Below are 21,795 nucleotides of genomic sequence, written 5' to 3'. Positions count from 1 at the left end.
GTCTCACAGAACAGGTAAATAAAACATGAATTATAACCACAGAGACAGACTGGCTGTTCTCCTCTCTCTCTCGTGGTCTCTGTCTCTCACCCTCCCCTCTCTCTCATGGTCTCTGTCTCCCCCCTACTCTCTCTCATGGTCTCTGTCTCTCCCCCCTTCTCTCTCTCATGGTCTCTGTCTCCCCCCTCCTCTCTCTCTCATGGTCTCTGTCTCTCCCCCCTCCTCTCTCTCTCATGGTCTCTGTCCCTCCCCCCTCCTCTCTCTCATGGTCTCTGTCCCCCCCCCCCCCTCTCTCATGGTCTCTGTCTCTCACCCTCCTCTCTCTCTCATGGTCTCTGTCTCCCCACTCCACTCTCTCATGGTCTCTGTCTCTCACCCTCCTCTCTCTCTCATGGTCTCTGTCTCTCACCCTCCTCTCTCTCTCATGGTCTCTGTCTCCCCCCCCCTCTCTCTCTCATGGTCTCTGTCCCTCCCCCCTCCTCTCTCTCTCATGGTCTCTGTCTCCCCCCTCCTCTCTCTCATGGTCTCTGTCTCCCCCCCTCCTCTCTCTCTCATGGTCTCTGTCTCTCACCCTCCTCTCTTTCTTACAGTCTGTGTCTCTTCTCTCTCACAGTCTCTGTCTCCCCCCTCCTCCCATGGTCTCTGTCCCCCCGCCTCCTCACGGTCTCTGTCTCCCCTCTCCTCTCTCTCTCCCATTTCTCACTGTGATAATACCCCAATACCTCTCTGTCATTTCCCCGTTCGATCTCCCCCTCTTTATCTCACCCTAGCTCCCTCTCTCTTCCAAGCCCCACCAGCTTTCATCAACTTAAAGTGCTTTAGTTCATATTGTCAAAGTGGAAAATAAAAACAAATTAATAGAAGCAATGAACAATCTAAAGTGGAAAATCTGACATTCATTGCACCCACAACGCAGTGGTGTTATTTTGCAACACTGTGTACATTTTAAGAGGTAAAATAAATAAAGGTATAAATATTGGTGTTTACATGTTGTTGGTACATTGCTGGTTTTCCAGGAGACAAAATCATGCTGTTTGTGATTGCACTTAACTGTATTTTGCCTAACAAATACGCAAGTTTATAATTGTTTGATTCAATTTGACATTTTTGGTTGGACTTTATGATTTGTGAGAAATATGTCTCTCCAACTTGGTCATATAAATGGCAGTAGGTTAGAAAGTGCTACATAACAATCATCTATTCATGCGGATGAAGCACCTATTGAATTGAATTGTAGTGCAGCTCAGTTTCCACCTCATTTTGTGGGCAGCGTGCACACGGCCCGTCACCTAATTAGAGCTCTTGGTTTGCCTCTGCTTGCCTCTACTTATAGCAAGGCCAAGCCCAATGAGTCTGTGCATAGTCAAGGTTCTTCTTAATTTGCGTGTCCTCTGTTAGGAGCAAGGAAGCATTCAAATGTGTTCAATTTTTTGGGTAATCTTCTCGTGTGTCAAATAGTTCCGTCTCTGTTTTCTCCAGATTGATTGTGTCTAACTCTGTGCTGCTCTCAAGGGGCTCTGTGGGGGTCATCTGGTTTTCAGAGGTTCATTTCTAGGTTCAGCTCCCTCTAGATAAGGCCTCTCTCTTGCTCTCTCTTCTCTGCTCTTTCTATATGGACTCTGAGTGACTTGTTTCCATGGGGTACTACTTTTGTGTCCTTTGTTTAGGTTTCAGTGTCAAGAAATTAAGTAGAGCTTTCAGTCTGAAAGCGCTAATGTGTTGCTTGGATTACATACTTTATGGTAGATAACTAATTACGCAGTTGATTTGGACAAATGAGGACACTGCCTCACTGTCATTAAAAAACAACTGACTAATTGGTTGTCATAAGGTACTGAGCAAAAGCAATGGTGAGGGACGTAATCCACCAAACAGAGGAAGGCAATAACTAATAAACACTTCTGGTTTCCATCCTCTTCTAATTGAGGACTGATTAAGACACAAATGAAATTAACTAACAGGATAAGAAAGACCAGTTTGGGACTAAGATTTCCAATCCTGCAAAGTTGCCTATAAAACCCCTGTACTGCCATTTTGACTCGGTCTAATAAATAAATGTCATATATGCGATTAGAATAATCCTAATTTGGCTGTGTTCTTGAAAGGTCAAAGATATTAATTTTTTAAATATTTTTTTAAATATTTTATATGTTTTAGTCTTGAAAGGTCAACATATATTAATTTTTAAAATATTTATTATATTTTCTTCATATTTTATACATTGTTGTCAAAATTACCCACTTGGGATTATAGTATTAATAACACCAAATCAGAAGAAAGGAGGGATGGATCAAGTTTAGCACTACAGACAGACAGACTGACAGACTGGAGGCAGGCAGGCAGGCAGACAGGGAAGCAGATAGACAGAAAGTGTCAGACTGAAAGACTGGTGGCAGGCAGACACACAGAGGCAGGCAGACAGACAGGCAAGCAGGCAGGCAGACACACAGAGGCAGGCAGACAGACAGGCAAGCAGGCAGGCAGACACACAGAGGCAGGCAGACAGACAGGCAAGCAAGCAGGCAGGCACACAGAGGCAGGCAGACAGACAGGCAAGCAGGCAGGCAGACATAAAGAGGCAGACCAACAGAAAGACTGGTTTGCAGGGAGAAAGGCAAAAGTAGACATACAGACAAGCAAACAGACAGACAGAGGCAGACAGACAGGCAGACAGATAGAGGAAGACAGACAGAGGCACACAGACAAAGGCAGACAGACAGACAGACCGACAGGCAGACAGACAGCTGTACAGTGCACTAAAAAAAGAATATGATTCCATTGAGATGCAGACAGTGTCAGAAGCCCCATCTGTGCTCTGGCTCAGATTGGCGGAAAATCAGATGAGGTTTCATTGCAGCATTCAGGAAGTCTCTACTTATAGGCCCATGTGTCGCCACGACTACGGAGAGAGGGCGGTGTTGGACTCCGCACACCAGCTTGTGTTTTCATTTTGGGACCCCTCAGAGGGAGGGACACACAGAGGTGCCTGGTGCTGCAAACACCACACGGTTGGCAGCTGGACTGCTGCTGTTTACAACAGGACGGGTCGGTGCATCTCAAGGTGAAAAGGGAGGGAGAGAGAGATGGAGGGAGGGAGGGAGTGAGAGGGGGAGGGGTGAGGGAGAGACAGAGAGAGGGAAAGCAAATGAAAGAGGGATATCGAACAGTGAAGATGTAAAAGCATGTAGCTAATGTGTGTAATTAATCACCGACATTAAGAAGTTGTTGCCCTAATGCCTGGGTTGTTGCCACGGCGATGCGTTTTGTTTACATTGTCGGTGTCGCCCAGGGTTACAGTGCGTGGATTAGATGAGCACAAAACACTGCAGCCCGGGGGGAGTAAACAAATAGATGTGTTTCTCTGGGCGACTGAGAGGGGCTTTCAATCTGTCTGAAAACGCAGCCGTGATTACAATCAGCGTTAGTGTGTCCATAATCATTAGCACTGAGAGAAGATGTGTCTGCAGTGTAGAGTCCACAGCAGGTCGATGCACTGCAGCTGTGAGTCACAGCAGCTCCACGTCCAGGAGAACATCTGGGGACCCACGTGTGAGGTGTTGCATGCATAATGGGACAACGCAGTCTAGCCTTCAATATGAACTCCCCCTCCCCACGCCTGTCAATTTTGTCCAAATCTCTAAGAGAGAACTGTGTCCCAGATTTCTAGCAGAACAAGTGTATTGCCGTGTTAAGGCTCTGAGGCAAACTCCTGGGGTGGACGGCTGCAAACAGCAAACGAACTGAAACTGTCCAAAAGCAGTTTTCGGTAGCAAAATGTTTGACATTCAGTTGTTACAGTAAAAACGCATAAATACACCGCACTGGAGTCACTGGGACTAGCATGGTGCTATTGAACCCTGAGACTAAACTGGGACGGCAGCGTTTTAGAACAGTATGTTAAAGCAGCGTTTTACTACCGTATGTTACAAAAGGGTTTTAGAACAGTTACAGCAGTGTTTTTAGAACACGGTTACAGCAGTGTTTTTAGAACACGGTTACAGCAGTGTTTTTAGAACAGTTACAGCAGTGTTTCTAGAACACGGTTACAGCAGTGTTTTCTATGTTTTGGGTGTAAGGTCAGGTGCGAGCTTTAGAATTTCCCTATATTCACATAGCCGGGGCCAGTTGTGGATGGTTTATTTTTAATTGCAGGCAGGTGTGGGCAAAAATACAGCTCACCTCTACCGCACAACACAGCGTATTAAATGTATTGTTATTGGGTACCAAGGACTGACTCTCTGTTCTAACAATGTGGTTTGTCTTCAGGAGGCTTCTTCCATCTTTATCTAGGGAGCCGAGAGAATCCGTAGCACAAAGCGCTTACACAGATACCCAGTCTGAAACCCAGAAGAGCAGGCAGCAACAAGAAGTTGAAGTACAATGGCACGGAAAAACTGTAGTATGGTAGAAGAAGAATCTAGGAAGAACCTGAGAGAGGAGCCAGACGCCGCGGACGGGGGGGGGGGTAGTCCTCTCCTGGTCCTCTCCTGGCAGTGCCGGGTGAAGATTATAAAATGATCTTTTAATGCATTGTGCATTAGCTCTTCTCCATGGCACTGTGTGAGTCTTGTTGCTGCGTGCTGAATCAGAAGTGTGCGTGTTCGTCTGTGCATGCTTTAATTAATGCATCTGAGTGTCTGTGTCTGTTGATGTCTGTGTGCGTGTGTTACATGCTGATTAAGTGAGGTGTACTGTAGGCATTTTGCTCCCTCACTCCATCCCTGCAGCATCTCCTGACGCTGTTACTGTGCCTGGCTGTCTCGCTCCATAAATCTCCCACAAACACCTGGGAAGGGAAATGCCTCTCTCTAAATATGAAAGGCTTAGCTGAGGAAGCATCCAGACTGAGAAGGGAGGCTAAAGTGAAAGCCTCCTGTGTTGCTCATTTGGTCGAGCATGAGGCTTGCAACACCAAGGGGCAATGTTATTATTTTATCTCTCCAACTATAGCTATTCACACTCCGATAAAATCTCTAAAGACTCAGACAATATACAGAATCAGACAGTGAGTTTTATGTTCCTCAATTAACTTATTTTTTTCACCTGTATTTATTTAAAGTTTTTTTAAATTGTACTGCAAAGTATGTTACAGTTTTAACCACCCTTCAAATTAAGACTGATATTTGACTTGCTCAGGCTCTGTATTGTTCACATGTTGGTCATGTCCCGTAGGTTTGATTTGTCAAACTCGCAGTCATGCATCCAAATGCATGACTAGATGTTTTGCAGTATGTCGATGAATATAATGTTTCGGTATTGAGATGTGTTCTACTTAAACATTTCCTGAGATGCTTACAATATTTCAAATATGAACAGTAGTAATCCTATGGGGAAAATAAAAACTCTGCTGCATTACTGCCGGTGTGTTTGTTTGTCACAAGGCCTTTTATGATCTCTCTCAGTAAATATCTAGATCTAAATATATTTTAAAGCAGACACCGCACAGACGAGCTACCTTGGATCATTTCAAATAAATATGTAAATATTATGTAAATAATAAAAAGGTCGCAGGAAAACACAAAAAATTTTCTTCTTAATAATGCAAAGCAAAAGTGCTCAATTGTAGTCCTGGTTTTGTAGAGGTGTCTGGGGATTGGTCACTGGTGGGGATGGGTCACTGGTGGGGATGGGTCACTGGTGGGGATGGGTCACTGGTGGGGATGGGTCACTGGCGGGGATGGGTCACTGGTGGGGATGGGTCACTGGTGGAGATGGGTCACTGGTGGAGATGGGTCACTGGCGGGGATGGGTCACTGGCGGGGATGGGTCACTGGCAGGGATGGGTCACTGGCGGGGATGGGTCACTGGCGGGGATGGGTCACTGGCGGGGATGGGTCACTGGCAGGGATGGGTCACTGGCGGGGATGGGTCACTGGCGGGGATGGGTCACTGGCGGGGATGGGTCACTGGCGGGGATGGGTCACTGCTTTAGGGGTTTCAATCTGGTTCCCTGCTGTTACAGTAAAATATTTCCCCATTGTTTCTATCAAATAAATAATAAAATAAAAGCGAGAGAATGCATACTGTACATAAAAAATGAATATGCAAAGAGTGGGGCCAATGCTCAACTAATTCGAAGGCTATCTCGAGTTTTTAAGCAGACAGTAAAGACATGCTCCCTGAATGTATTGAACCTCTTTAAACATGAAAATAGAGGACTTTCGATATGAATATTGTAGAAACATTTTCAGATGAATATAGAGAAATACTTTTGACCAGGGAACACTAAATACAATAGAATCATAGAATAGAAACAGTCTGGGACTAACAGTAAAAGGCTTGTAATTTCAGAAATACCTCCAAATAGAAGGTTGGAATCTTCACTATTGGCCCATTGCAATGGCTCGATTTCTATATTAGTATAGGGCCCAAAGAAAGAAATCTTCTCCGTCCCAACTCTGACAATACCAACCCCCAACCACAACAAGGCCCACTTAATCACTCAGGTCCTCCAATGTATTGTCATCGATCCCTGGACGTTCTCCGCTCCAGGCATCCCGAAATGTGTTCCACAGTGGATCCAGCATCCAACTGGGATTTCACCTCCATGTTTCTAATGAGAGACCTTCAGCTTCTGAGGCCTTGAAATTAATAGCTATCATTACACAGAGCCCAGAAACATGCTGGTTTTAACCTGTTTTCCCAGATGAGTGTCAGTGGTCTTGGCCCATGGGACGTGTACAATCCGGTTATAATATGTCTTGTGCTATGCTATCCAACTGAAGACAAGCAGTGAGCACAGGAGATCAGTGTGTAAACTAGTCTCTGATTATGTGAGACCAGTAGGTCAGTCTATAGACTAGTCTATGGTCATGTGAGCCCAGTAGGTCAGTCTATAGACTAGTCTCTGGTCATGTGAGCCCAGTAGGTCAGGCTGTAGCCTAGTCTCACAGCTCTGGAACCCAGGCTACACTGACTGAAACTGTAACAGCGGTGACACCTCTGAAACCCAGGCTATGTAGACTGATAAACTGTGACCGGGGTGACACCTCTGGAACCCAGGCTAGACAGTCTGATAAAGTGTGACAGGGTGACACCTTTGGAACCCAGGCTAGACAGACGGATAAACTGTGACAGGAGTGACACCTCTGGAACCTAGGCTAGACAGACTAATAAACTGGGACGGGTTGACACTTCTGGAACCCAGGCTAGACAGACTGATAAACTGTGACAGGAGTGACACCTCTGGAACCCAGGCAAGACAGACTGAAAAACTGTGACAGGGGTGATCAAATCTTACAGAGCTATCAACCCTGAAAAATCCAAATCCACACAGCACTCAGACACACTGAACCCCAACTGTTTTCAGTTTTCAGAACGCGCCACTACACCTGAAGAAACTAGGGGACACTGGCTAACCCAATTTAATTTACACATATTGTCCCTGAAGCCGTTTATTTGGGAGGACGAGCTGATGTGTAAGAAAACAGTGTTACATCTCAAAGAGGAGGGGGATTAGAGAGACTGGCACGGTTAATGCCTCGGAGGCCCATCTTCTGATTCACTGATGAAAACCATGTTAGGGCTTAAGGACCGTGAGTGAGGCGACCAGTCACAGAGCTTCATTTAAGCACTACACTACGCCACAGTGCAACTGGCAGTATGAGACCCAAGATGGCTCCACTGGCTGGTCTGCTGGGAGCAACACTTACATAGCCAGCCGTGATGCTTCTAACCTGGTGCAGTGGACCATGGGTCATGGGCTCTATAGGGACAGGCGACAGGAATGGGGATGAAACAAGCTCAGATCACCACAAAGGAGAGGAGACCACAGGATAGAAGACAGAGGGCAAGGAAGGACAGAAGACGGTAGAAGAGGTGAGATGAGGAGGGGACAGGAGAAGAAAGTTGAGGAGAGGAGAAGACAGGAGAGGAGAATGCAGGAGACAGGGGAGGACAAGACAGGAAAGGACAGGAGAGGAGGAGAGGACAGGAGAGGCTGATATGCATCTAGATATATTTAAGTGTTATTTATCTCTCTATCTCTCTTTATTTTTCTCCAGTGCAACGACACACACAGACACATGAGTTCCTCCTTCCCAAACACAAACATGGCAACACAATCCAGCAAAATGAGGGTTGATGGAGACATTTACAGTGTGGACGCATTAACTCTGCATCTCCAGAACGCAGGGTTCCAGAGTTCAGGTCGTTATCCATTAGCTCGCTAATGTCTGCCATGCTGAGAGTCCATCAGATCTTCATCACATATCTTCATACATCATTGAATCCCTCCCTATGGATATCAACTACAGTGCCTGCCTCCCACTCTCTACTCTCCGAACCTCCTCCCAGGCTTCCCAGCGGACCACGGTTCACACACCATTTGTAATCAATCAAATACGCTGCGCATTTGCTTTCAACTGCCGACGGAGCCAAGTGGGCGGAGTCTGACTCTTTTGGGACCGTTCCAACTGTACCGTGGCAAAAAAAAGGCGAGATCAGTTGTTCACGAGCACAGCAATTTTTACCTCAGGTCAAGCCCTCGGTCCACAAAGCCACCGTAGGCCAAGCCCTACCGTAGTCCTGGTCGTAGAAGATGATGAATTTCTGCCAGCTGTACTCGCCAACCACCTGCAGGATGACGTCATTGAGGTAGACTGGAGGACGCACGAAGAGGGTGTAGTCGTCTTGGCGACTGCGGCTGGCGAGGGTACAGCTGGAGCGCGGGGTGCCGGCCGGGGCTCGCTGGATGAAGAGGTGCGGGATGTGCATGGCGTCGGCCAAGGACTGCAGGGAGCCCGCGGACATACAGCCTATGGAGCTAACCAGAGCCAGGATGCCTCTGTTCATCAGCTCACACGCTGGGCAGAGACAAAGACAGAAGGAGATGGGGGGGAGGGGCGAATAAAGGAGGGAAAGAGGTAGGGGATTGATAGTTGTTAGTTTCTGAGTGAAAGGACAAGAAATATAGTATTGACATCTCACTGTAAAAATTCCAATATTATATTTTAGGATTCGTTAGAGGCTTTTCATTAAAACTTTTAGGAAACTTTTATGGTCTGAGAGTATATTTCAAAGAGTAGTTCAATGAACTTCATTTCATGGTAAAAAAAAAAAAATACATTTTTAAGAACCGCCTTCAGAAATGCACCACAAAAGGTTCTTCAAGGAACCATTAAAAAGGGATTCTTTGAAAAAAAACTCAACTGAGTTCCCTCACAGTTCCAATTGAAAGAACTCCTAAAAGATCCATCAGGGAACCCTTTGTTTGCTGTGTGTACAGATATACAGTGTATTACATTGTGGCGTTGTGAATAGATTTAGCTGTAAGGCTTTACGTACTGCAGGAATCTGGATTATTATTATTAAAGTTGTAATCAGGAGCTGCCAACAAAATGTATCATATTAATTTATCATTTTATGAGCGCACTGACAAAGTGTGAATATAATTCTTTCCACTCCAGAGATTGTTTTAAAACAAATTAGTCCTAAGACGTGTGATAATGCTGCAGCCATGACAACCAGGCAATTCGTTACTGCCGGAACACACACACTAGCACAACCTAACACACATACACACACACACACACACACACAGTTTACATACCAGAGAGTTCACAGAAAAACAGACTGCAGCATCCTGTTTTCAGGACGTTACTTGCTCCCTAAAACAGCGAGCTACTGACGGTAATGGAACGCTGTTACATTTAGGAGATTTTAACATACTCCCGAAACCTCAACCTTTCAGAATTAACGGCTGAACTGAAAGTTTATTTTTGTCCACAAAATGTAGAATACACTCACGCACGCACACGTCTACTCACCTACCCTCTTGGTCACACAGACCCATGATCAGTGAGCATCATTAACGCCTGTGTCCCTTCATCACATCCCTGTGTCCTCTAGTGGTCCCGCCCGCCAGAAAAGCAGACAAAACAACTCGCCCAAATGCTACGCCCCCCAAAATGCCTGCCCCCCCCCCCCTTGCCCCCCCCACCCCACCCATACCCATCCATGTCCCAGGGTGCACGGCGGTGCCAGACAGCAACATTCGTCTCACTTCTGCCGCTGGATTTCCTGTCAGAAAGTTGGGAAGGTGAAACATGGACTGGAGAGCAGCGCCGCGACGCAGAGTAATATGCCAACTCTGGCAGAAAAACACAAGTGTCAGATGGGGGCGTGCTGGAGTGGAGGGACAGGAAGGCTGCTGAGAAAAGCAGAATGAAAAGAGGAGAGGTGGAGAGAAAGGAAACTCACAGCACTGGGGGCAGGAATGTGTCATTGGACTCCTACCATCCCTGGCACTACCACAACCAAACACACACACACACCACAACCAAACACACACAGACATACACACACACACCACAACCAAACACACACACACACCACAACCACACACACACACACATACAGACACACATAAACACACACACCACACATAAACACACACATATCACTCTCTTTCACTCAAAATCTCTTATCTTCAATGCTTTGTCCACCCCTCTCTCTCCCTCTCTCTCTCTCTCTCTCTTTCTCCCTCTCTCCCTACTCGTCTTTCTAGTTCTCTCCTGCAATATTTCTAATTTTCTTTCCCTCTTTTTCTCTCATTCTCCCTCTCTCAGACTCTGCCTCTCTCTCGGTCTCTCTCTGTCACTCTCTAACTAAGGGGCAGGTCAGCATGTTCACAGTACCAAGGTTAATACACATTTCTTATTAATACACTTATGTAACGTGCAAAATGATGACGTGTTGTAAAACTTCACAAAAACGTATTATGAAAAAATGATCATCTTAAAGTTAAGAGTTGAAATACTCTTGAAGGCTGCACTAAAGTTAGCCTTTGAATAATGAATACATCTTACAATATATAATAATATATCAAACAGACTGTGTGGGGTTCTCAGTATTCAATTAGTAATGGCATCAAAGACATGCCATTTTCTAATTTAAAAGGGACAGTCTGCGATTGTTACATCCCTTTTCACTTATAGAGGAATAATACAATGGCTAGAAAAGTGTAATTACTGCCTCAAAGAGTATGTCTTTAATTAAGTAATGGTAGAGTACTCAATTTCATCCCGAACCAAACGAGACCTGGTTGGGCCCGGATTTTTTCAGGAATTGATTTGGGCCGGGCCAGAACCAGACTAGCTGAGCAAAAAAAACTAAAATCTAAAGGTCTGACGTATCAGTTCATTCTCTATCTCCCTCCTCATTCCCTCCCATTCCCCACCCTCCTCCCCTCCTCCTCACTCCTCCCCTCCTCCTCCTCATCGGCTGCAGGAGAACTGCACAGTGAACTCTCCTGAATGAGCTGAAGCTGCTACACAATGGCACTTCTTAATGCAGTTTCTTATTCGTCAGCTGAAACACCTTCATGTGCTGAGACTCTAAATGCATTCCTAATCGGATAAATGTCCCATCATGCCGTGCTCTTGTAACGACACACATGCGATCAACGGGAACTGCATGATCCCACTGAGTATTGGATCATATAACTTGTGTTTACCTTGTAGGTTGCCATAGAATCGGGCAGTGTAGGCCCAGCTTCCAGCACCAGCACTGGATCCCTACCGCCCTAGAACGTGTGACAGGACTGTACTGTGGCAGCCACGCTGACCCGCTGTCCGGAAGTTGATCTCTGCCCAGGGGTTGACGTGTGTTTGTTCAGGAGGGACTGCAAAGACCTGGACAAAAAGCGCTAGTCCTCACGTATCTACGAAAGTGGAACCACGAGTGGGTTCCAACTTCAGACATTGAGACACTGGTTGTAGTGCAGGTACACTCTCTGTAAAAGTAGCCAGTTGTGCAGTGGGTGACCTTGGTTTAAAGTCGTGGAAAAGTACTGCCGTTTGTCTAATACTGGGCTATGGCCAATACTGGGGTACGGGTCAATACTGGGCTATAGCCAATACTGACTTAGGGTTAATACTGGATTATGGCCAATACTGGGGTACGGGTCAATACTGGGCTATGGCCAATACTGGGCTAAGGCTAATACTGGGCTATGGCTAATTTTTTGTACACATCCTGTAGAAAATGGTCACTTAACAGAGGGACTCTTTCAGTAAACTGAAATAGATCAAAGCTGAATCTGTCCTGTATATTAATCACAAGACCTAATAATTAATTAGAAATTCACTAGAACCAAAGAGCCTGCTATAGCAAAGCTGTTTGGACATTTTGAATACAGGAAATCTTTAACAGTGAGGATAGCCTAATTGCAGCTTATTCTACTTATGGGATTCAAGTTCCTAGTCCAGAAGCTATCTGTGCAAATAAAATACTAACCAGTCCTGTGTTCTTCTACTACAATTGAGTATTTTAACTTGTTAAATTATGTAAGATGCTGGACATTTATGAAAGTGCTTTATAAATGCTTCTGTGGTTTAGCATCCACTTGACTTAACATGCCTATTCTCAAGGCTAAGCATTTTTACAACGTGAAGTTCATCTCTTCGCCCATTTCATTCAATTTTCCCACTAAATATATTCAGTGGAATTATTGATTAATATTGCTGACATGCATATTTTCCTCTTCCTGACAACATATGCTTAGTAGACCTTTTTTCATAAATTTCCACAGGTCAAATGTCATATGCACAGAAATATGAAATATGATTATACTTCACCCATAAAATATGTCTCAGTGTAAAACAATCACTTCAAGAGGCTCCGCTTTTGGATGCACAAGCGGTTGTCCACTTAAAAAATAATTTGAGCACCTAAGCAATGCAGTGATCAGTCGCAATTTGACAAATAGAATGGAATGGTTTGAGGAACACAACAATGAGCTCAAGGTGTTGACTTGACCTCCAAATTCCCCAGATCTCAATCCAATCGAGAATCTGTGGGATGTGCTGGACAAACAGGTCCGATCTATGGAGGCCCCACCTCGCAACTCGCAGGACTTAAAGGATCTGCTGCTAACGTCTTGGCGCCAGATACCACAGCACACCTTTAGAGGTCTAGTGGAGTCCATGCCTCGACGGGTCAGGGCTGTTTTGGCGGCAAAAGAGGGACCTACACAATATTAGGCAGGTGGTCATAATGTTATGGCTGATCGGTGTGTATCAGTTGTCGATTATCGTCAGAGGAATCTGGATCATAACACTTCTGTTGGACAGCTTATGGGGCTTGGGTCAGACTGGGCTCGAATGTTCGGGTGCTACGCAGTCTTTTCGTCTGGCTGACAGGAAGGTAGCACGATTCCATTCAACATGTGGCGGTAGTCGTGCAAACACTCCTCATTAGGGGCGTCCTGTCATTGGACAGCGTGCTTTTATGCACTTCTTAACGCGCTTTATTAGCCTGACACACACTGTGCAGGGGCCTCTTAACCTGGCTTTCATTAGCGCACTCTGGTAACTCTTTAAGTTTGGCTTGACCACTTTCATTAGCGCACTCTGCTAACTCTTTAAGCTTGGCTTGACCACTTTCATTAGCGCACTCTGCTAACTCTTTAAGCTTGGCTTGACCACTTTCATTAACGCACTCTGCTAACTCTTTAAGCTTGGCTTGATTGGCCTGACCTTTTTCTTTCATCATCGCACCGTATTGACCAGCTCACCGAGAAAGTGTCAAGGTTGCAGCACCCAACACACTGCATTCTTCAGCTGTGTAAAGAACTGTCCAGACACTGCCAGTTAACCTTCAGAGTTTGTTCCAACGAGTGTGTGTGCTTTTTGTGCGTGTGTGTGTGTGTGTGTGTGTGTGTGTGCGCGCGCATGTGTCTAGGTGTGCACGCATAACCGCTCCTAATGCTGCAGTCATACCTGAGTGGGGCTGAAGAGACTGCAGACTGTTCTACAGAAATGGCCCATTTCCTCCAGACTGGGGTACATAAGAGAGCTCAATAACATGCTCTGCTGAAGACAGAGCTATCCACCCTTGATCACTGCTGCCCTCAGTAGACTCCACTAGTGTGTGTGGTGGTGGTGGTGGTGGTGGTGGGGCGGTGCTCATGTGTGCATTTGCATCCATCAACAGTTGACAAAAATGACACCGTTTCACACACTATTAGTTGAATGCCAGATGAAATACTGTCCAAAAAAAGAAATGAACAGTTGAATGATAACAGCAAGCCCTGGGTTTGGTGCTCCGCCCACCTTCCCTTCCTCCCAGCCCCACTCCCTTAGAGGAACACTTAACACTCAGTCTCTGCTAAAACCTGACGCCGTTGAGCACACAGAAAGAAAAAGATGAATGTCTCCCTGGAGATTCCAGAGCTTTCCTTTTTATAGCCGAGGCTTTTGTTGCTGTCACTTTTGCGTGAGGGATCTGCAACTCCTCGCCCTCCTCCTTGACTGCCTTGCTCTGAGAATCATCCCGTGCTCATGCCTGCTACTGGGGAACGGAGTCACTTCTCCGTCATAAACACCAGAAACCACTTGCAATTGGAGGCAATGCGTCGGACCCATCGCAGACACAGAGAGGTTGGCAGCAGGATATCTCCTTCGCTCCTTTTCCCAGTCCATTGTCACACCGCATAATTACCTATTCATCAATTGTTTACTCATATTTAAGGGGAATTGATTGGGTGCACTGCCATCTAAATGATTCGCGTGACTGAATACCTGACCAACAACCTGGCCAACAACACTGTCACCTTGGCTTGGAGAGCCTTCTCTGAATAATCAGTATTGCACGTTGCGCGAAGCCTTTACTTCACACTGAAAGTACTGATTAATAAATGACCACTGAGGATGTGCGTGACATCCAGCTGGCCTTCTTATTGAGGATGTGCGTGACATCCAGCTGGCCTTCTTATTGAGAATATGTGTGACATCCAGCTGGCCTTCTTATTGAGGATGTGCGTGACATCCAGCTGGCCTTCTTATTGAGAATATGCGTGACATCCAGCTGGCCTTCTTATTGAGGATGTGCATGACATCTAGAAGGCATTCTTATTGAGGATGTGCGTGATATCCAGCCGGCCTTCTCATTGAGGATGTGTGTGATATCCAGCCGGCTTTCTTATTGAGGATGTGCATGACATCCAGTTGAAATGACAAGTGGAGAAGTGAACATTTCCCTCGGCCAAACCTACTTCTCTGCACATGCCATGGAACCAACATCTATCCAACGTCTACCCAATATCTACCCAACGTCTACCCAATATCTGGGATGGGACGGGCAGCCTCGGCGAGGTTGGGATACAAACGAAAAAGTTAAAATAGGACCATGGGTTCCCCATAGATGGTAGGATTTACCTGTGAGAGAAATTAGCTAAATTACTAATTTGAAATGTTCTATGAAGGTTTTAAGGGGAATTTAATCCATTTCTAAAATGTGTATATTATTTTCACTCTTTCTGTATTTTATAGTTTCTGTCAAGTTGTATTGTGCTGGGTTCCACTGGTTCTCCACTAAATCAGCACAGTCTCTTTCTTTTTTTAATTGAAGCAGTTAAAATTGAGTCATTCATCACAGTGAATCTCCAGCGCTCCTCCGTGGGTGGAATCTACCCATGAGTCATTAGAGACTTGGGCTCCATCTCATCCCTCCCTCTCCTCATCCCTCTCTCCTCCATTCATCTTCTTCAGCCACTACCCCACCCCCCCCCCACTCATTCTCACCTGCCAAACATCTAACCACTCCACCAAGCCTCCATACCCCCCCCCCCCCCACCCCCCTTCATCAGCCCGGCCACTCACCAGTAGCCTGCCCGTTCATGAATAAATATGAGATGAAGAAACAGATAAAGATCAGGAAGTTATTGCTACATCCACAGCATTTATGGTACTCACACACCTATGAGAAAAGCAAATTTGAAATTGATTGTGTTGGAGGGCCAGGTGATCATTGTCATTCTTCATCGTCGGTCTAAACAATGCTCAATAAACACGTAGCAGAAACATAGGCCTTTACCTGGTGTTGCCGGGCCACGGTGGAAACCTAACCCAAAGAAAACCTGGATCCTAGTCCAAACAAACAGCACGGCACTAAAAGTAGCTCCATTATAACCATCACGTTGGCGTTTCAAACAGCCCCAACCCTGACGTCAGCCCACTTCCTCACACTGACTACATTAAACAACAGCTCCTCTCTACACCTACAGGAGGACGAGCTGTCGCCACGGCGTCGGGCCAACCGGGATCCAAATTAACAAATAAAAACCAATCCCAGTCGTCTCTGAAGCATGCCTGTGCCCGGCCATGCACCAGCTGGCGACTGAGCAGATATGGCCGTTCCCCCTCCTGTCTCTACCTGTCCAAGTCAACAGCTGGAGGGGACGGCGCCGCGGTCCCTCGTCTATCCCTCCACCTCCTGCCCCTTTCAGGCTCACGCAGGGCCGCAGCGCCAAGGGGGGGGCGGAGGGCAGAATCACAAGACGGCAGACGCCCACGCGGGCAGGGAGGACACAGGAGAGCACGACTCACCATGCCAGGGTTAGGCAGAGAAGGAGAACAAAGACGGCTTTGAAGAGCTTTTGGCTAAAGGCTAAATCATTTTTTTGAAAAAAAGAAAGGGGTGTGAGGGAGATGGAGAGTACGGAGGGAGGGAGTGAGAGAGCGAGAGAGAGAGAGCGAGAGAAAACTCTTCAAACAGAGCGGCTGCTCCAAGGGACATATTTGCACACTGATTTGAAACATGGTCAGAGCAGCGGAGGAGACCGAGAGAGAGAAGGGAGGCTGGAGAGGAGAAGGGCAGAGCCACGGAGGAGGGGGTGTGAGGGATGGGGCGCAGCAGAGAGGAGGAGATGAGTAGGGACGGAGGGCAGGGGAGGAGGGACGGAGGAGGAGGGGGACGGGAGGGAAGAGGAGGGGAAGGGTGGAGGGAAGGAGAGGAGAGAGGAGGTGTGTGCGTGTGGAGAGAGGTGGGGGGCGAGGAGATGGTGTGGTGTAATTATGTATGAGACGTCACCTCCTCAGTCAACTGGCAGCTCGCCAGTGGTGCAGCTCCAACGATCCCTCTCAAACTGAGAGTGTCTCCGCGTCTCCACAGACAAAACCCCCAGTGACATCATCATTCCCCGCGGAGCCCACAGCCATCCAACAAGCCAATCCCATGTCAATCTATTGGCCTCTTGCACTCCTGGAACTGATCACCAGCGATACGCGGGTGTAGCTATTGGATTGGACGTCCTGGGCAAAAAAAAACTGATGAATAACAAGAAGCACTGGTCTTCCGGGGAAGGAAAACGCATCGGAGCTGAAACACAGCCAAGTCAATACCTCTCGGTGGAAAAACAAAGGTGTTTGATGGAACGCTTGATTCTCACTCCAGTGCAGTAATACCAGGACTTTACTAAACAGTGAAAACCACGAGGCGGGGGGGGGGGGCGGCGGGATGAGGCTGGGGACACGACAGAGGGAGAGAGAGACAAACACAAAGCAACAAAATGAAAGCTATTAGAAAAGACAAAGAGAAAAGGAAAAGGAGGAGAGGAAGAAATGGTGTATGAGCAGAATACAGATACGGGATCGGGTGGCAGATGGCTGTGTCCTCCGAAGAATAAAAGGATGAGCCGGGTGCCGATGGTTCTATCTGCTTCGAGTCGAAAAGCTAAAACAAAATCTGTTCAAACTACTCCACAACTCAGCAGTAACCCTGATTATTCATAATTGAATTAACAAATGTTTTATTTGCGTAATCAAACAGCATGATGTTTCCCAAATAAACAAACGGAAAACAAACAAATCGTCTCTCAATCAACACACAGCTAAAGTTGCCTTGAAACCGTTATGAAAAAAATATGAAGACCACTACAAAACACATCATTATAGGGTTCGCAAAGCCTTTACTTCAGCTACTATCCGTGAAAGTTGAAAAATGATCCATTATAAAATATTACAGTATAAAGCTGGGGTTTTTCAAAGCAGCCACAGTGCTGCGCATGGACGCCTACTGGGTTGTCCACGAAGAGATAGTGTGTCCTGTTGTGTCATGGTCGGTAACACATTGCATTGATGGGAGCAGTCGGGAAGCCTTTTCTATGGCCTTTCTGTCTCTCTCGGCTCTCTGTGAATTATGAAATATGAGGAAGGAGAGATATCGCTTATTAACGCGCTCCTTCGTGGCACTCAGCATCTATTCACTATCTGCTGGCTTCCTCAATAAAACTGACCCTGATCCTCCCTGTGTGTGTGTGTGTGTGTGTGTGTGTGTGTGTGTGTGTGTGCGTGCATGCGTGTGCGTGTGTTTGTTTGTATGTGTGAGTAAATGCCAGTGTGCGCATGTTTATTTGCATGTTAAAATGTTTACTTTTATGTCCGTCATAAATGCAAATAATATGCAAATATGCGACTATGAAAAAGGGCTGTTAAATCTCCTAATGTGTTTGTGCCATCAAGTCCTACCACATCTAAGTTTGCATGCGTACCGGCGTGAGTGTGTGATTGAGCGTGTGTGCCGGCTCATCCATCCCGAACAAACAAATCAAACTGACGTGGAGACGCGGCCCAAGGGAAATAGGTGCCGTTTTCACAATGAAACGCCCCAGCAGTACCTGTCCCGGAGTACCCAGAATGCAACAGATGACCTCTGACCCAGGCAGAGGAGTCCACAGCTTGCGGCTGTCAGCGACGACTTGAGAGACGAGTGATTAGACAGCAGCAACACTTGGAGATCGCTCTCATCTCTGTTGCTATCTCTCTCTTTCTCGCTGTCTCCATCTCTGTCTTTCTCTTTATTTAATTCAATTACACTGTATCTCTTTCTCTCTATTTCTCACTATCTCTCGTTCTCTTTTTCTTCTATTTCTTGTTTACTCACTCTCCTGTCTCTCTCATTCTTGTTCTCATCTCTCCCTCTCCCTCTCTCTCTCTTTTTCACTCTCTCTGGCTCTACTCAGACCCAGTTGTTTCAACAGCCTTTCTGCTCTCCTATAGAGAACACCACAGACAGGGCACATGGGCACTTGAGACCAGGCGGAAGGGCCGGGAGTTTTACAAGGATGGGAGGAGAGGATGACTTGATCTAATTAACTAGGCACACTGCTGTGTCGTACTGGAAGTGGTGCAGCGTGCCGTTGCATCATAACACCCAGCGCTGCTGCCTTCATCTCCCCAGTTCAACAACAACCCTAACCCTCAAGCAGAGGCAGCCAGGGGTGAGGCAGAGCCACGCTAGGGCACTGAACTGCTAAGAATGGGGTGGCAGCCACGAAAAAATGAAAACAATTAAGGCTGCCTGCCCAGTTTCATTCAGGATTTTTTATATATTGCATTATATTAAGATAATCAAAACAGATTAGGACTAAAGCTAACTATACTGTAAAACAGATTAGGACTAAAGCTAACTAAACTGTAAAACAGATCAGGACTAAAGCTAACTATACTGTAAAACCGATTAGGACTAAAGCTAACTAAACTGTAAAACAGATTAGGACTAAAGCTAACTAAACTGTAAAACAGATCAGGACTAAAGCTAACTATACTGTAAAACAGGTTAGGACTAAAGCTAACTAAACTGTAAAACAGATTAGGACTAAAGCTAACTACACTGTAAAACATATTAGGACAAACGCTAACTATACTGTGAAACAGATTAGGACTAAAGCTAACTAAACTGTAAAACAGATTAGGACTAAAGCTAACTACACTGTAAAACAGATTAGGACAAAACCTAACTAAACTGTAAAACAGATTAGGACTAAAGCTAACTACACTGTAAAACAGATTAGGACAAAACCTAACTAAACTGTAAAACAGATTAGGACTAAAGCTAACTACACTGTAAAACAGATTAGGACTAAAGCCTAACTACACTGTAAAACAGATTAGGACTAAAGCTAACTACACTGTAAAACAGATTAGGACTAAAGCTAACTACACTGTAAAACAGATTAGGACTAAAGCTAACTACACTGTAAAACAGATTAGGACTAAAGCTAACTACACTGTAAAACAGATTAGGACTAAAGCTAACTACACTGTAAAACAGATTAGGACTAAAGCTAACTACACTATAAAAATGCATGAAGCTGATGTTTTCTCCCCTGGTAGGACTAGTAAAATCAACTAGGTGCACATATTATGGATTATTTCAATAATTTGTTTCTACAACTGTATTCTCTCTACATTTCCATATAGCCTCGAGAAAAACAAATGTACTTCTTGATGTTTTGTCAGCAGTCAACCTTTTTCCACCTAAAAAAAGCTTTTCTTGTCAAAAGTATAATTGAAAGTGTTGTACATTTCCTTAAGGGTGGGTTTCTTTCTTCTCAATATTTGTCCCACTGAATGCCAAACAAGGCACCCTGCTGGTAACATGTTTATTGGTAAGAGAATTGTCTGTGGGACTCCTCCTATCACTTCTTACTTCTACAGATCAGTGTTTGTGAGGTAACGGTGCTGTGGGATCGATGCAGCAGATTACTCAATGCAGTCTCTTCACACAGCCCGTCCACAATATGCCCCAGAGTAGGTGAATACAGTAGAGAAACACTGTTTAACTTGACATTCATCGCTTTCCAATAATTGTCGACGACACACGTAATTAACCAGCGGAGACCAGACCACCTCGAAAACGCACGTCTCCTTGGCCTCCTCGTTCCTCTACGGGTCTACATACAGAGGAACCATGAGTACAGCAGACTGTCGGTAAAACGTTTTTAATTGTGATTTACACTGACATTCGCAGGCGAGGTGGCCGAGGACACATTCTTATCTACAGCAACTACCTGGGGAATAGTTACGGGGGCTGGAGGGGGGAGGAATGAGCCAACAGGAAGCTGGGGATGATTAGGTAGCTATGTTAAGAGCGGGGACACCTTGGTTAATACAGTTAGGCTACGATTCAGGTTTCAAGGTTTATTTGTCAAATGCACCGAACAACACCGCGTCATCCTGCACAATGAAATTCTGGTGACATGGCACACGATAAACTACGTAGTAAGAGTTAAGAAGAAGAGTATATAAGCAAAAATATAGCTAAACAGAAAATTATTATGAAATAAAGTAACGATATACATAACACTGTACACTAGCATCAGTTAAGAAAAAAAGAGTACTGTAAACTAGCAGCAATCTGGGTAGAATTATTGATATAGCAGCAATCTGGGTAGTATTATTGAACATTTAGATATGGCATGTATGGCAGTAATATACATAACAGTGTGAACTAGCAGCAATTGGTAGAGTTATTTAATATTATAGATACATATGAGTGCAATAAGCTTATGAATGGTGGCATAGCACACTATACCTATGGAATGGCAATTAAGAAGATAATTGTTTTTTTACAGACATAAACAAAATATATCAAGAGAATAAAGCAATAATATACATAACACTGTATATAGCAGCAGTTTAAAAAGAGTACTGTAAACTAGAATGCAACATTGGTAGTAGTATTGAAGTGCCATTTGGATCTTTTGTGACTCATAAGGCGTGTTCACACTGCACCTTAGCCCAGGACTAAGAGCCTCCTTAGCCCAGGGCTAAGCAAGTGTTCACACTTGCATATTTTTAGGGTGGGCTAGCACAACCCTTAGCCTGGGGCTAGCTGGCCCTGCTCATGGTAGTGTGACATTGATCACGTGTCAGTGATGTAGGCTACTGTAACATTATTCACATGCCATAAAATGTAAAATGGTATTGTGTCGTATTTGTCCATTAGCCCAGGGCTTAGGAATACAAGTGTGAATCCTTAGCCCAGGGTTAAACCTTAGCCCAGGGCCAACATCTCGTGTGTGAACACAGGCCAAGCTAACCCAGGGCCAGTCTTAGAACAATGCAGTGTGAAAAGGCCTACATAGGATCACCTTTCTCTTGTCCAATCTGTGATGTTTACTGGAAAACGTACCTGGGGTCAACACCTGGGGCCCACTAGACACTAAACCATTCTATAAACAATCCCAGAGGTAGGTTCTTTGGTTGTTGAAAATAATGGAACCCTTTTGTG

General features: G+C 45.5%; 1 protein-coding gene across 7 annotated transcripts in view; it reads right to left on the bottom strand.

Annotated features, from left to right (window-relative positions):
- The window catches only part of grid2 (glutamate receptor, ionotropic, delta 2), a 351,085-nt gene that overhangs the window by 146,687 nt on the left and 182,603 nt on the right, over positions 1–21,795 (bottom strand). For 6 of the 7 annotated variants that reach the window (XR_001198414.4, XR_001198415.3, XM_013136897.3 and 3 more), the window contains exon 3: positions 8,520–8,804. Coding sequence is in view for 5 of the 7 variants with exons in the window: in XM_013136897.3 (XP_012992351.1) it covers positions 8,520–8,804 (285 nt within the window). In the remaining 2 variants the exon portion in view is untranslated. Of the gene's footprint in view, positions 1–8,519; positions 8,805–9,771; positions 9,809–21,795 lie in introns of those variants that run through there. The other variant, XM_013136898.3, reaches the window with a different exon arrangement.

Source organism: Esox lucius, chromosome 13 (genome assembly GCF_011004845.1).
Source record: "Esox lucius isolate fEsoLuc1 chromosome 13, fEsoLuc1.pri, whole genome shotgun sequence".
NCBI classification, from domain to species: Eukaryota; Metazoa; Chordata; class Actinopteri; order Esociformes; family Esocidae; genus Esox; species Esox lucius.
This window is presented reverse-complemented; position numbering and strand designations above follow the sequence as displayed.